We start from the raw sequence: 16355 nt of genomic DNA on the forward strand, positions 1-16355 counted from the left end.
ACCTCAGTGATTCTACGGTTTATGAAATGAGACGTAGCCATTTACATTGGGAAATAGAAATCAGAATGGGTGCTCATCTTCAAAACAACAAAAAAAAGAGAACAACCTATGCCAATTGACTGACCACTTTCTGTTCCTTGGTGAAAGCAAGGTGTCAGGAGATTACTATTGCAGAAAAATCTCTTTATAGATAAGGCCAAGAAGAATTCATTACGCTTAAAAGGGTATTTCCCAAGAGGTAGCTTCCTTCAGCTGAGCTTGATCTCTCAACAGTAAATAAATTCTTAGCTACACGTAATATTACTTAGCTTGTTGAATATGAATACTGAAATGATGTTATTGGTAAAGTTAGTGAAGGCTCTAAGGACAAAATTAATATAATAGCCAGAATGATATGATAGCTTGTGGAAAATCCATTTATAATCTTGAGGGGCTTGTTCATAATTGTTACTGCTTTCCCCAGAACAGTTGTATAATGTGCCATAACCTACATTTAAAAAAAAAAAAAAGGCAAAACAGTAGTTATAGTATATTTTTATAGTCAGCTTATCTGTATAAAAGACTGATTTCATAATCTACTAAATGAACCTTAGTAAAGTTAAGTTTATTTGCATTTGTCTATTTCTATATTTAAGGTCACAACATATTAAAATCAGAAGGAGGCAGGGATAAATATGCCTTACAGCTGCGAAGTGTGTTAGTTATGGAGGTAGTAGCAGATTTCATAAGGCTTTTAACGCATTTTTGCCTGAATTCTTCAGCATAGGCCTGAACCTGTGTTTAGTGTGTATCTGTTCTGTATGATGAAGACGTAGCTGTGGAGTTTGGTGATATATGTTTAAGTCCTAGACGATAATGGACAGAGAGCTTCAGAAAGGGAGAAACTGAACATTATGCGTTTTATTGGAGCTTTGTGAAATTGCAGACTTCAATTTGCTACAAACCGGTGGAGCTAAACCAATGTTCGCAAAGATGGGATATTTTAGAGAAATAAACCTATAGCTTTTTTTCTTCTGCCTTTTGCTGTCTTAGAGGTGAAAACTCTATAATACTTTGTGATAACAGTAAGGTTTATTACGCAGGCTTTGTAGTATTTCAGACCATCCCTGCCTTATGCTGTTTTATTTTAGCATTAATGCCTTCAACTTACAGGTGAAGAATTTCTGTAGGGGCAGTGAATTTTACACCTCAGTGATATCTTCTTTTTCTGCTAATAGGCAGTATTAAACATAAAACCACACTAAGCTAAAATAGAGTCAAGGTTTGTTAGTAAGTTCTTCCTTCAGCTCAGGTAGAAGACAAGTGTGCTAACCTCTGTAACCAGTTGGAAAAGATGTATTGTCTCCCTCTCTTTGTAAATGCCACCTTAAGGAGAACTTAAAATGCCATAAATGTCTTTCATTTCAAAATAAAATTCTGAGATTATGACATCCAAAAATAAACAAAAACATTTTTTGGTTGGCCACCACCCACAATATCAAATATTTACTCAACTCTTCTTAACATTAACTACTTGCTTTTAAAGATGAAAGAAAATGTTTGTTAGAGATGAGTTTTGCATTTATTAAGATAAATCTGTAAAATAAATTGTACAACTTAAAACAATTTAGAAATAAGAGGAAGTATTTCAATGTGAACATAACAAAAGAGAACAATTACTCTGTAATGTGACATGCATGTCATACAAGATGAATACTGAGTTTTATTCTACCCTGTAAACAGTGATAATAGTGTTTACCTTCAATATAATATTCTACTTTTAAAATAATATGGTTGTTTGTACTGGAAAATAATCAGTTTTTAAGTAGCATGGCTCTATATATTAAATTCAATAAGTTTTCTATCTATCTATGACTGTTTTATTTCAGATAATGAAGTTAATGAAAATGATAAAAATGGTAAAATGCCACCTTGCTTTCAAAGCTTTTAAAGTGTTTCTTTGCCATCAGGAATTCATTATTTTGCTTGTAAAATTGTCTTCTTTTTTTTTTTTAAAAAAAAAAAAAAAGGAAAAAAAAATCTATCAAGTATCCCAGCTAATTGGAAAACTCTATTTGTGATATAACATGATAGAAAGTAGTCAAGACGGCAGCAGGTCTCCAAGGGACATTAAAAGGTAACAAGCCCTGCTTGCGCGGAGCCGACAGCTACACTTAAAATTCAAAAGATTAGTAGGTAACAGTGTATTACTCTGTTCTGATTATCATAACTACATTTTATTTATATATTTTTAAAAGAAAGCTGCAGGCTATGATGTTTGTAGCAATCCCCACCTCTTCCTTACTGTTTTTATCTACATCCTTCTCTCCTTCTCATCCCTTGGTATTTCCAGCAGAGGTTATTTGCAAAATCTTATCTAACCGGCAGAGGTAGTACCATTGGTTTTACCTATCAGACCTCAGGGCTGTAGGAACATGCCGCTGCATGGCTTGGGGGCCACATTTTGGCAACCTGGAGATCAACCCAAAGTCATTTTTGCTCCTTCAAGCCCTGATCCCTGTGCTGCGAGGCTCTCCTTCATCTGCTCCCCACATCCCATTCCCCATCAGGAGTTTGTGATTAGACCTCCAATAGCATGTTAGCACAAACCAGAGTTCCCATGGAAAATAATGTCCTACAACCAAATGAAGTTGAGCTGTATTGATGCAATGAACCTGCATTGTTAAACACTCCCTGCTCATTTTTTTTCCCTCTGTATGCATTGTGCTGTATAGAAACACCAACAAAATAGACTTCCCTGCTCAAAATGAGGCTTGACAGTTTTGGAAGGGCCAATGTTGGGTAGGATAGCAAAAAATTGCCCATGCAGCTCATGAACAGCTGGGTTTTGTGTGAACACTCCTGTCTGTGGCACTCGGTACCCATGAAAATGAGACTATTCAGTCTCCTCATAAATATCCAATGAGCTATAATGTCATCAGTCTTCCTAGAAATAAAATATTAAACACTGTAAATGGTATTTGACCTCTATTACAGTGTATGGAGGATTAAAAATGTTCCAATTTCAAGCGGCGTGCTGTCACACGTGCCCCAAACCCACACTGCATGTTTGCTGGAGGCAGGGGACAAGTGGAAGGAGGGCAGCCCAAGGGAGTGCTGTCTTTTGTCCAACACCTACCATTAACATTGTGAGCACTGTGCTCTGCTGTGATTTCACTTGTGTTTTAGACACTGTAGTGGAAATATGCAAAATGTGCCACTGCGACATTTTCAGGCATTGTCAACAATATGCTATCAAGCTATTCCAGCAGCTTCACTTTCAGTTTTTCAGAGATAATATTTTTAAAATCTGTACTTACAGTTCCCTTCTCAGCACTCCCAGCGTATGTTTTAAAACAAGGATGAATTCACCGTGGAAAGCTGCCATATTTTTCTTTAACAGCCAATAAATAATGTTTTGTGTTGCTGAATGAGTGGAGCTGAACCAGTGCCGTAAGTTAGATGAGAACCCAGCATTATTATGGGCTAATGTGTCTATTCTCATTGCTATCCTCGTATCCGTCATACTTCCATTTTGTAATCAAGGATAAAGAACAATCAGTATTGTCTGGCTCTCCGGCTTTGTTTTGCAATTGGATATGCTTGAAGAAAGAAAGGAAAAAAGGAGGAGCTGATGGATTAGAGGATTTTGCTTATATACATCTCCTTGTCTACCCGTGTACTTCTATATCTCTCTATGTATATACCTATAAGATATTAGGAAGAAAATGTGCTCAAAGGGTGGTGAGGCACTGGAACTTGCTACCCAGAGAAGCTGTGGATGCCCCATCCCTGGGGGGGCCAGGCTGGATGGGGCCTTGGCCATCCTGGTGTGGTGGGAGGTGTTCCTGCCCATGGTAGGGGGTTGGACCTGGATGGGCTTTAAGGTCCCTTCCAGTCCAAACCATTCTATGATTCTATGACATGTTTTCTTCACTAGAAGTTGTTACACGCTTGGAAGGTTAAATTTTTCTTGGTGGTAAATTTGTAAAATAAGCATATAGAGTAATATTAAAATAATTTCGGGAAAACATAAATGCCAGTGTCTATAATGTGTCTATTATAGTTATACATTATTTTACCTATACACTTGTAATTAAAAAGTAAGTGCACTGTGCCCAATAAATGTTCAGTTGGATTTGTGTTCTGCTATAGTTAGTTCTGTCAAAGAGAAGTAAACAATCATTTAATACTTTTTAATGGAAGTGTATTATTTAATAATGCTTTAGCTTTTGTCTTAGATAACTCTTGTAATTATGTTAAGGTAAAGTAATCTCTGCTTAGTTTGTATGGCATATTCAATAATGACACGATGCTTTTCAATAAAATCTGCTCAATGCCAGCCTCAAATCCCAATACCTACCAACCATCTTTCTAATTTGCAAATAATTTTTTTTTTTTTTTGGATATTAGGGACTGATAAATCCTCAGACAGGAACTCACTTACAAGCTCATCTATTCTTCAAACTTCATCTCTGTTGCTTTGTATATAAATATAACCTTTTGAAATTAAAGACATTCTCTCTTTCATGAAGGTTCACTTGTTTGTTAGATTGCACAAGTTCATGTTGTGGTATACTGAACAGTTCCCGTTCCCTACATGCTTTCTCTCTGTGGGGCTCAAGGAGGAAATGCATATGGTTTTTAGGTAGGTAAGCTGACGCATGCTGAATGTTTGCTTGACGTGATGCACCTTGGCTATGTGATACAAGGGCAAGAACATCTGCAACTGAAGCTCCAGCATAGATAAGGCGGTGTTGAAAAGCAAGTGGAGTGGCTACAGTGAGCTGTGGGAAGCCATGAGCTGGAAGGACTTTTGGCCTGGCTTCAGTAGGGCAGGCAAAGCTTTGTACTGCTCACTACAGCTGCAGAGTCAGAGGGGATTCTCTTTTCCTTCAGGCACCTTCTTTTGTGTGGGTGAGGGCTGTGAGACTCTTTGATCTTGAGAAAGCTTGAGCTCAAAATTAGCCAGAAAACTTTCTGAACTCCTGATTAATTTGCTTTGCTGTTGTTTTTAAGATTTTTTTTCCCCCAACTTTCTGTTAATAATTTTGTACAAGCTTTCCTCAGATAACAGCTACTATAGCAGTGCATGAACAATCTGTGAGCACACCTAACTTGCATAAAATTGGCTGTATTGCAGGTGCACGCTCTTAACTAGGAAAATTTAAAGCTACTGACTCCAAATCCAAGCATGAAATGATCCAAAGTGGAACTCTGTATTTCATGTGGCCTTTTCTCCTCCATTTAAATTTAGCCCTCAAATGCACAGATGCATCTTGCTGTGCCCTTGTGTCCAAGGACAGAGCTCAACCTACAGCACTTAGGCAAAGCCCTCTCCTGCATGCTCAGGCAGTAAGAGATTACAGTACTGCAGTCGTCAGTACAGTGTTAAATTGCAGATTAAGATTTGTCATGGACACAAAGTGCCACACAAACATTAGGCTGGATTTGTAATGCCAGTTTGTCTGCCTTGGTCCCTTGAAGGATTGCAATTGGATCATGGTCTTTGGCAGGGAAGAGATGGTTGGCTTCGGCAGAAGTGTCTTATTGGACTTGTGGAAGGTCTCTTGTCTTGCTATATGTGATTTCTTCATTTCATAGTTTCATGTGTCCAGTTCTTGTATATAGATTGAAAGAAATTGTGTTTTTGTATAATATGCAGCTCAGGACTAGGCCTTCGGAAACTTGGGTTCAAGTCCCTGCCCAAATGCCAGATCTTTCTGTAGTAGGGATGTCTGTCGGAGCTCATCAGAAAATTCATTTTCCTCATTCCAGTACATTCTGCTTTGTGAATATTTTCAGGAATATTTGAGGTGGAAGAACAAATTTAACATTCCCTCAAGGCTCTTTTCAGTACTAGTTGATTTTTCTGTTGAAGCCTTAGTTAATACAAGTGCAGTTTTCTTCTTAACCCATAAAATTTCCTAAAGCAAATACAAGAACAGCAGATTCATGCACTTTCTGCAAAACCATGTGTTTAGCATCTACAGATCAATTATATCAAGTTAACTCATTGGATTTGAGTTTGATTCTCTCAATTATTTAAGAACACAAGAACCATGATTATACAGATTTTATAATCATTCCTGGTGATAGATTCCCTCAGCTTAAGACCAGCATTTATGCAGCCCCTCTGTGATCAATGTTTTAGCCTTTTAAAGGGATTCCCTTTCACACATTCCACCTTACAGGTCTATAATTATTTCCAATTACCTTATGTAAACCTTCTTTATCCTTCTGTTTTAATCCAAGCAGTCTCTAGTGTAATAGCTACTATATTAGATCCTAACTGTCCCCCATCCCCAGCTCTTTTCTGCTGCATCTGTAACCTTGCTCAGGTTCTTTCCTGGCTTTTATTTATTTATTTTTTTTTCCAGACATTATGACTTAAACATTTGTTTGTTTGTTTGTTTGTTTTTCAGTTTTAGAAGGCCACCATAAGCTCCGCCTGGGGCCTTCTCTTCTCCAGAATAAATAACCCTAGTTCTGTCAGTCTCTCTTAGTAGCAGAGGTGCTCCAGCCTCTTGATCGGCTCCACCCCCTCATGGCCTTGCTCTGGACTTGCTCGTACAGGTCCCTGTCTTTTTTGTGCTGGGGGCCCCAGAACTGAACACAGGGGTCCAGGTGGGGCCTCATGAGAGCAGAGCAAAGGGGCACAATCCCCTCCCTGGCCCTGCTGGCTGCACTGCTTTAGGTGCAGCCCAGGAGCAGTTGGCTTTCTGGGCTGCAAGTGCACACTGCTTGCTCCTGTCAGGCTTTTTGTCCGCCATTTCCTCCAAGTCCTTCTGTTCAGGGCAGCTCACAATCCATTCATCACCCAGTCTGTACTGACATCTGAAGTTGTCTCTTCGTTCTCAGATGTTTCCAAATAGAAGTTGCAAAAATAGTTTTTGCAAAGAAGTTTTTTTTTTTTTTTTTTCTCCTCTTTTCATTTTTTATTTTCTTCTAATTTTCTTGTTATGTATGAAGAAATAGAGAATAAAGCCAGTTTTGAATTTCCTTTTGCATGTAAATAGTATTTTGGTCATTTTTAGCTCTTGCAGGAAATCTCTGCAGTTTCTTCTTGCCACTTCCCTTCATGAACCTCCAGCCTTTTTCAGCAATTTGGTCTGGTAAAGAGATGGCAGGACATAGCTGTTGAGGGGAAAATGATTGCTTGGTGTATAAGGGCATAAGCTTTTAAAAGTGTATTAATAGCAGGAGAAAGATTTTGAAATGGTCCCTGTATTAAAGGGTGAATGAAAGTGTAAGGTTGATAGTGGCTAGTGGTATTAAACAGACAGACTACTTCATTTTGTGCCAGAAAATAACCAGGCTTGGTGATCACAATGACTTGCCTGTACTCTCTTGGATACATGTACGTTGATGTTTGTGATAACCTCTGGTGGCTTGGTACATCAAGAGTATCAGGACGGCATGCAGCTTTTGAATCGGGTAATGTAGTTTTGCAACCCCTTTAGGACAAATCTTTTACACCTGACACAGACCCCCAGACAACACCAGTAGTCTTATAAATCAATCATGGGTAATGCATGCCCAAGTCTGCTTTGGGGGAAAAAAGAAAGGAAAAAAAGGAGACCTCAGTGCAGACCTGAAGCGTTTCCTTCTTCTCTCTCTAAAGCAAACTGATTAAAAACATCTGTATTCTCTCATTAAGATTTTCACAACAGTAATTCCTACCTCCCAGTGACAGTAACAATGCCAGCAAGTTACATGTTGAAACTGAAACTGAAACCCTACACACAAAAAGTCTTCCAGGCACCAAAGAAATCAGTTGGAAAATTGGCTGATCCCATTGGGAACGCTATCATGACAGAAGTGTAAAATTGAGAGAGTAGTTAGTGCAAACATTTTTGACAAAATTATGATCATTAGGATAAAAGTTGTTGCTGGTTCAGACTGAGTATTTGTCTGGTGAGGGTTTTTCCTCGGAAGCACCTTCTGTCTTTTCTTTGAGTTGCTGGAGGGGCCTGGGAGGTGGGGATGGAGAAGCTTCAGCACCAGGGCGAAGGGAAGACATGGTCCTTCCAAGCATGAAGAGCCTAGAGTCTAATCCAGAACTGAGTTGACTGGGAGTCAGACAACTGACTGAACAACAAAAGAAAAGGAGATTTAGGAGGGCAGAGGCAGAATGAACCTAGGCACAAGACTTAGGTCAGGGAGAGCCTGCCGGTCTCTCTGCAGGAGGAGCTCCTGTGTGTTTGCCTACCTGCATCTGCTCCCAACCCAAGGCTTACAGCCTACTTAAATAAATCACATGCTGAATCCATGCCATGCTTTACTCTTCCTAAGGGAAACTGGCCTAACATCAAGTCTCCCAAATGTCAGCTGTTAGAAATATGGGAGCAAGAGTGACGTTAGCTCATGGCCTGTAAGGCTGAAACCACCTTCTTGTTCTTAGCCTACCTCACCAGTGCCTGAGGATCAGATCCAGAGCTCTAGTTTTCACGTGCTGTGACAATGAAAGCTTGTTCTTAATAACAAACATTAATTTTGGATGTGACAGCTCATCCTCAGAGCTTCTGAGTATGAATTACTTTGCAGAAGTATAAACTGTAATCTTAGAGGTACATATTGTTACGCATACCATGTATAATCATGTTTGCCTACTCCTTCTCCAAATGATATTAATGTTAAAAATTTAATTGAGCATAAAGATGTTGTATTATGCCCACAGAGCATGTCATGCTCTACAGCTTTTGTAGTTAAATTATTTAAAGTGAAAATAATTTTCTGAATAATTCTGTTTGTTTATTTATGTATGTGGAATATTGTAAAGTCTTTTTTTTATCTGGGATATGATATATAGGTTGGCAGGCCCTCGCAGTATGTCACCAGCTTGAATTGAGCCCAAAAATGTACTCCTCTCTATCCATCATCTGCTGTTTTCTTAGTGATCCATGTGGAATGGGGTTTTTTGGCAGGGGGATGAAGCATTAAATACACATAGAGCCCAGGCCACGCTTCCCTCCCTTCTGGGTGGGCTCTCTAGGACAGGATTAGTGGCTTCTGTTGTTTAGCCACTGCTGTACTTGTTTATGGATAGACCAAGGAATTACATCTGCAGGCCCCTGAAAGTGGCACGTTTCTGGAGCTTAACTCACTCTAAAAGGAATTAAGACTCAGTATTCACCTACCATCCTGCAAGGAGTAGATTCACTTCTTTCAACTCCACTTCCTAATGTGAGCAAAAAAGCCCTTTTAAATGAGGAGAAGAATATAATATTTTTCTGTTGAAATGCCAGCTAGCATGGATATTTTCTCTTTAAAAGTGTTTTCTTTGCTTCATAGCAATTTCTAGGAGGTTTTCAGCTGATAAATTACAGAGATACGTATATATGTGCATGCATGCATATATGCAGTGATGCATATAGCCCCTCTCCCCCATCCTTTTGGCAAAGGTTAATAATGATGACTAGGTACAAAAATTCCTACTTGTTGCAGTCTCCTGCTTTCTGGGCAGAAAAAGCATTAGTGACATGTTCTATTTTGAAATCAAAGTCAATGAAAATTCAAAAACAATATAGCCATGTCCTTAATGTTTAAACATCTATGTGAATATTATAAGGCATGAATGAGTTAAATCTACCAACGATTGTGCTCTTAAAAATGTTTACATTTAGCAAAAATGAAACAAAGCAAACAAAACACTCCCCCTTCTGCCTAATGCTTCTGTTTGTTATTCCCATAACAAGAGATCATGATTTATTGTGCTCAATTTATTTCAATTTATTTGAAGGTTTAACAGGATTTTGAAATAAGTCTTTAGCAAACAGAGTGCATTAGAAGTCATGATGATAATTAGGAGCTAGAAGTAAATAACTTAGAACTTTAAGTAACAAGGCCTGGTAACTTTTGTTGGCTGAGTACAATTAATAAGACTGACTCCTGCCTTAAACTTCTTGCAATCCTTGTGGACACATAACAGTTGGAAGAATGGCTTATAAGGGAAAGTTTAGAAAAAAAATAAGACCATATATTTGCAAGAAATATCCTAATTGTTTATTTTCCAATACATTGTAAAACACCTGTAGAATTCTACAAAATTTTATTTTATTTTTTTTTTTTTTCATTTATAATCTTTATATTTACATCTCTTACATTATTCTATATCATGCTTAAAGCTCAAGTTAAGAAAGAATGCAACCATTGCCATATCTGGTCGCATAATGAGCAGTCAGGGGAAGAAAAACAGTTAAGTGCTGAAGTGTCTAAGAGAAAAGGAGCAGTGTTGAAATTCATCCTTGGAAAGGAGAGTTATACTGATGTGATCTGTGAAACTATGGTATGTACGTTACCTGCAGTCTGATGTCAGATAGTGACCTGAGTGTTGCTGCCTGTCAGCAATTGCTTCTGTTTTAAAAGCACACATAAGCTATCCTCAAGGATGCAAAAGAACTTGCTAATTTTCTAAAAATAGATGAGATGTACATTGTCCTAAATAGTCACTCCTAGAAATACAGTATGAAGCTGTACAGCACTGAAAGCTGTTCTAGGCTTTCAAATCCAATCTTGGCAAGGGATTTTGTTCATTAGCACTGTCTCTTGTAGACATTATGGAGGCAAGGTAATAGAAATCTTTTTTATTGATTGGATCTGTACTTCAAGAAAACCATAATTGCCACGCTAAATTTAATCTTGTAGATACTTATCTGGTGCCAACGTTCTGTTCTAGTATTAATGTCTTCCTGGAACTGTTAATGTGAATGCTAAAAACTTAAATTCATATTAGCATTACTAATTGTGGTCTAGATCTGTATGGAATTAAGACTTTTTTTTTTTTTTTTTTTTTTTTCTTAATGTAGCACATAGATTTGAAGACTGGTCCATCAACTAAATGGTGATTTAGTAAGAAACTTGCAAAGACTGGGGCAAGTGTAATTTTATATATATACACACATATATATGTATGTATATATATATATATGCATTTGGGAAACTACTTATATTGGATTTACTCCTAACATAAAATGAAAAGCAAGACTTCAGAAACAAATAATAGAAAAAACATTTATTGGAAATTAGAATGGATACATTGAAAAGCATTTTGCTATATACGTCACTATTATGAGCTGGGCAAAAGAGAGGAGGAATGTTTCTGTGAGTTAGTACTGGCAATTTTCCTAGCTTTTTCATCACTTAATTTGCAGTATTCTAAGGTCTTAGAGTCAGTATTTTTTATTCTTATAAATTGACAGCAAGGGTCAGATCAAATCTTACATCTAGTTACTGTTGCAGCCCTGAAGGTTCAATCAAAAAATCCTTACTTGTGTGATTGTTCACTTTAAGTTACTTCTGGAAGAGTGAGGGAATGTCAGAACTCCTGTATTCCTGCATAAAGGCACATAGGTTTTGATCTACAGTTTCTCTGAATCTTCCAGTAAGAGAAATGTAAGGATAGCATGAATGCCCAGAAGATCGTTTGGGTTTTACCTTACTGAACTTGAAAGTTGTCTGTGGTGGCAGTTTAAAACCCTTTTTTTCCAAGTTAACTTACAATCGGTTTCCTTATTCCCCCCCTTGCACTCCTTCCATCTCTTCTCTGGGTTTTCTGCCACCTCTCCATCACATCCCATGGCAGTGCCACATCGTGTGATGAAGCACCCAGATCTAAAAAGCTGCTCATCTTTTAGCCACTGTAAGGTGAGACAAAAAAATCTAAAAATAATCATCTGAATTTTCAGATTAGAATATGTCTTTTTGAGAACATCTAGATTTCCCAGCATTTCAGTACGCATCTGTTGTATGATTCAAAGCCTAGTTTTGTAAAATGTTTCGAGGGATTAAGGTAAGATGACTACGTGAGTGCTCATGTACCTTTAGCATGTCAACAGTTGACTTGCTTAGGAGCAATGTGTAGCTGTGACTGAGGGCAAAGGAGGACTCAGGTGCAGATGCAAGTAATGCCAGCATTTCAACAGGCACTGTATTGATACCTCCTTAATTAAATGCTGGCACACTAGCAACCTAGAAAACTAAAGCATTTAGCTTTAGCAGTTACTCAGCAGAATGATGAATTAAAATAACTGGAGTTAGTGTTAGTTAAATGTTATTGAGGTCTTTCCCTTGGTAGTCTCTGAAATTTCTCAGTAGAAGCAGTATCTTTATTATTTATTTTTCTCTGGGCTGTGAATAAACAAACCTGTTTAAAAAATGGAAAGAAATGAGGAAATTTATAAATGTCTTCTGATTTTCATGAAAGCAGAACGACAGGGCACTAAAAGTCTTTGTAAATGTTCTGTATCATTTAAAAATGACATTGTGGTCAGGTGCAGTCATTATGATGGTGACATTACAGCTGCAGTTCATGAATTTGAGCCTAGCCATAGATGGTTTTGAAAATAAAGTTAGTCTATTGACGTGTGGCTAAGTGTTTTTTATTCTTCTGTGTGATTATATGAGGGCAGAAGGGAGAAAACTAGCAATTTCTTCACACTATATCTTCCCAAACATAAAATGCAGTCAGTGCCAGATTATCAATACCCAAATGATTGTCTTCATTGTCCTGCTGTTATGTTATCTTCATCCTATTGGTAGCTGCAAAAAAAGAAATGAGTATTCAGCTGCTTAAGGGAATATAGAAGAAACAGCCTTATGCGTGTGGTGTCATGTAAGAAATATTATGTGCAAGGTTCAAATGATTTATTGTAGTTACTGTATTTTTCTTGGAATTTTTAAGTAATTATGGCCAAATTACAATCCACAATTTTTTTTAATTTTTTTTTCAATTTTGACTCAGGTAACCAAAGTTTTTATTAACCAGGGAATGAAGAACATGTTTTTGAAAGGGATTAAGCAGTGAAATGATGAATGGAACTGTTTCCAAAGCATGCACATGAAGTGATATCATCTAGCTAAGGCTGATTTCTGCTCCATCGCTTCAACAGGAAAATAGCTATATTGCTGAAATGATTCGGCTTAGGCTCTATTATTTGCAGTGGCGCTTGACAGTTATGGAGTTGGAATTCAATTTCTTTCATCTAAAGCAGGTGTGCCTTAAAAAAATCACTCTGCCACTTCTGCATAACGCATGGAGATTGTTGGCTTCTTGCCTGAAAACGTTTCAGTGCACTTATCCCATTTTCATACAGCAGAAGTTGCCCATGAATATCATCTTGGTTTAAATACATGAGTGAATTTTCTTTATCCCAAAACAAGATAATAGATGATATGAAAAGCTTTATTTTATGCTAGCATATAGATTTAAGAACCCATTTTGAAGGGCAGTTTTATAGAAAGCTGTATTAGAAAGCACATAAAAATGTTGATATTAATTTATTATTCAGGGCAAGAAGAAAGGTGCTCCTTAATCTTGATATATCTGTATTTGATATGACAAGTTATCCTTGATATTAGCATCATGTATCCAAATGTTACTTCCCTCTCTGACTCTAAAATACTTTACCTTAGTTTTTGATAGTGATTTATCTGGGAAGCAGTTGTTTATTTGTGTATAGTACATGGCACATTTATTTTATATGAAAAGAGAGGGTACTTCTACAAGTGCCTGCTGGGGTTTAGACAGGTTTAGTTAGAGTAAAGATTTATTTTACATGGAAAAAACTGCGTGTAATATCTGGAAGAGTAATACATATTTTTGAGGTCAAATAAAAATGTTTGGGTTCATGCCTGTCTCACACTGCACATTTCCATATGTCTGTATACATAATTATACTAAAATACATATTTTTACTTTAGATATATATATTCGTGTGTGTAAATGTATATACATATACATATGTATGTATATATATAAGATAGGAAGTGTAATGAAACATGAAATGCTGCAAATTTCCCGTACTGCTTCCTTTTGATAAAAATGTGAAAAACATTGGAACATATATATAGTACAAAACAGGACAGAAATTTCTAAGTATTCTTGCTACACAGACATGTCTGCAATCACCCAGAAACCCCATTGTGAAGGAGTATGTCAGATGAAGTCAAAACATATCAGAGAGGACTTTTTGGTTTCTTGTGGTCAAGAAACTCTTAAAAGAGCTAGAGAAGAACACTGTAATTTCCAGATCAGTTATTCTCTTAAGTCCTGTTTACTTATAGAAAAGATATAGAGGTATACAGATATACAGAGAAGATATATCATATAGATATATGAGCAAAGTAATAGTGATGTTAAAGTCAGTAACTGCAGCAAAGTGTTGCATAATATGAGAAAATGTTTATTTTAAAAAATATTGTGTTTTCAGGCTTTTCTGAAATCAATAGTATGTTATATATTTGGAAGTCAGTCACAGGATTCATTCACAGGGAATGCATAAACTGTTGCAGTTCAATTCACTGGTAAATTCCAGTGTTAAAAATGTCTGCTGTAAGGTTTGTCTTTTTTAATTATCATTTTCTGATGAGAGCTAGAGTTCTCACTACCTTTATGCCTTAGAATAAATATTCAACAGACAGGCAAGCCCACTGCATTAATTTTGAAACTGTTTTGGGGAAAATACAGCACCATGTTAGCTCATAGTGTAATATTATGTACCGTTTATATCTAACCAGATAACATTGTTTAGCTTAAATTAATTTTGTTGGCTTAATTAATGCTGTTACTTTAATCCATTTAGAAAGAAAAGATAAACAACAAGGAAAACATGATGGTATCAGATAAGACAACAGATGCAATATACCTTTCATCTTTCTGGAAAGCTCCCTATTGTACAAATGATGCAGTGATTATATTAGTTGCTGTTGGGACCCAGGTCAACGTTTTTGGTAGCTGTGGTTCCACTGGAGGAGAGGCCTGTTTAGTTTGGGTTTTTACTGGGTCACCCCTTCCAGCCATGAACAAATGGGCTGTAATGACTCTTTTGAAAGTAAAAGTCAGCAGGAGCATTTGTCTTCATGTCTGCCATGAAACTTGCTAAATTATCTGAATCTCTCAAGGAGTCAATACAAATTAAAAATACGCAAAAGGTTTCTAAGAGAGTGATTGCTATTCTAGCAAGTTCATTAGCCTTCTGAGGAATGCTTTTGGCAGGCTTTGTTTAGCAGAACTCCAAAACAAAGTAAACCAAAAATGTCAGAAAATGAATTGCAAATCACTTGGCAATATAGATGTGAGAACTAGGAGGTAGATGATGAATAATTTGGGAAAATGTATATTGTTCCTCCAGGAATTGTAACTGCACAAAAGGGAACTATACCAAAGATTACAGCAGAGAAAGGGGAATAACTTTATTAAACAAATATGGGCAGCCCAGCTTTTCCAAATGTACTGGCAAAACCAGACTCCAGACACTGTTTAGTTTGTAGAAAAAAGGAGTTCTGCAGTGAAGCTTTTTATTTCCAGCTCCCTGTATCTATCTTCTTAGTGCGTTCAGCCTATACTCTGAAAAATATATTGCCAAAATGAATCTTTCACTCTAATTTTGTGAGACTAAGTTAAGACCAGAAATGAAGTTCAAAGGAGGAAATCACTCTTCTGAACTGGAAAAAGGGCAATTACATTGCATCTCTTTCCCCAGGAAAGGGAGGCTGGCAAGACTGAGTTAGCCGCAGGTGAGGTCACCTAGAGCATCCCTTGTCAGCTGCTGCTGGGGGAAGGGAAGAGGCTGTCCAGCTCCAATTTAATCCACATTTCTTGACAGATTTTGCAGGCCGCTACTACTGTATTTTTCCCGCTATTTGAAGATTCATTACAGAAGCAGAGCAAAGCAAGAGTTTTAACTCCCATAGAAAAATATGGTGGTAAATCTAAGAAGAGAGGATTACAGATGACACAGGCAAGGCTAACGTGTTCAGTGCCTTTTCTGCAGTCTTCTCAGAAAGGTTAAATGTGACAAAAGGCTTAACGTGATAGGAATTAGCAAGGGAACAGGAATTCAAGGGAAAGTAGGGAAGGAAGTGAGTATTTAGATTCAGGAAAGTAGGATTTAGGGCCTGTTTACAAGGTTAAATGACTGGGCAATAAACTGGGATTTAAACTGATGGTATTCCAGCTACTGTGCATTAACTCACCATATGGAAACTCTTAGCATGTAAGAGGAGCTTTACATGAAACAGCTTATCCAGGTCAGCGGGGCCTCATAAGGTTTACCCCAGTGTACTTAAAGACGTAGACAGAAATAGTCCCAATAAACATAATATATATCTTTAGATGAGAAAAACAGGAGAAGCAAGGGAATAACAGCTAAAGATTCAGACTAAGTTGGCATCTGGAAAGACACTAAGAAAAATTAATAAATAATCAGTTTATGAGCCTCTTAAGCAAAATATGGTTAGCAGCCACTCTAGCCACCATAAGCAGATACATTTTTATTTTGTTGGGGGCTTCAGACTTGGTGCAGATAATCATGCCAATAAGTCTGGGTTAGATGAACAAAGTAAGGGGGTAGGCCTGTCTGAGAAGCATTATCAAC

The 16355-nt window shown here is 37.3% G+C and overlaps 1 protein-coding gene across 1 annotated transcript in view; it reads right to left on the bottom strand.

The window, feature by feature from the left end:
- Positions 1-7876: 7876 nt before the first annotated feature.
- Positions 7877-16355, bottom strand: part of LOC311210619 (von Willebrand factor D and EGF domain-containing protein-like) — a gene marked incomplete at both ends in the record, with an annotated part of 180403 nt that continues 171924 nt past the window's right edge. The window contains 2 exons of the mRNA XM_084288620.1: positions 7877-8070; positions 11480-11618. Of these exons, the coding sequence (XP_084144746.1) occupies positions 7877-8070; positions 11480-11618 (333 nt within the window). The remainder of the gene's footprint in view (positions 8071-11479; positions 11619-16355) is intronic.

This window comes from Netta rufina (genome assembly GCF_964035555.1).
Source record: "Netta rufina genome assembly, chromosome: 6".
In the NCBI taxonomy this organism is placed as follows: domain Eukaryota; kingdom Metazoa; phylum Chordata; class Aves; order Anseriformes; family Anatidae; genus Netta; species Netta rufina.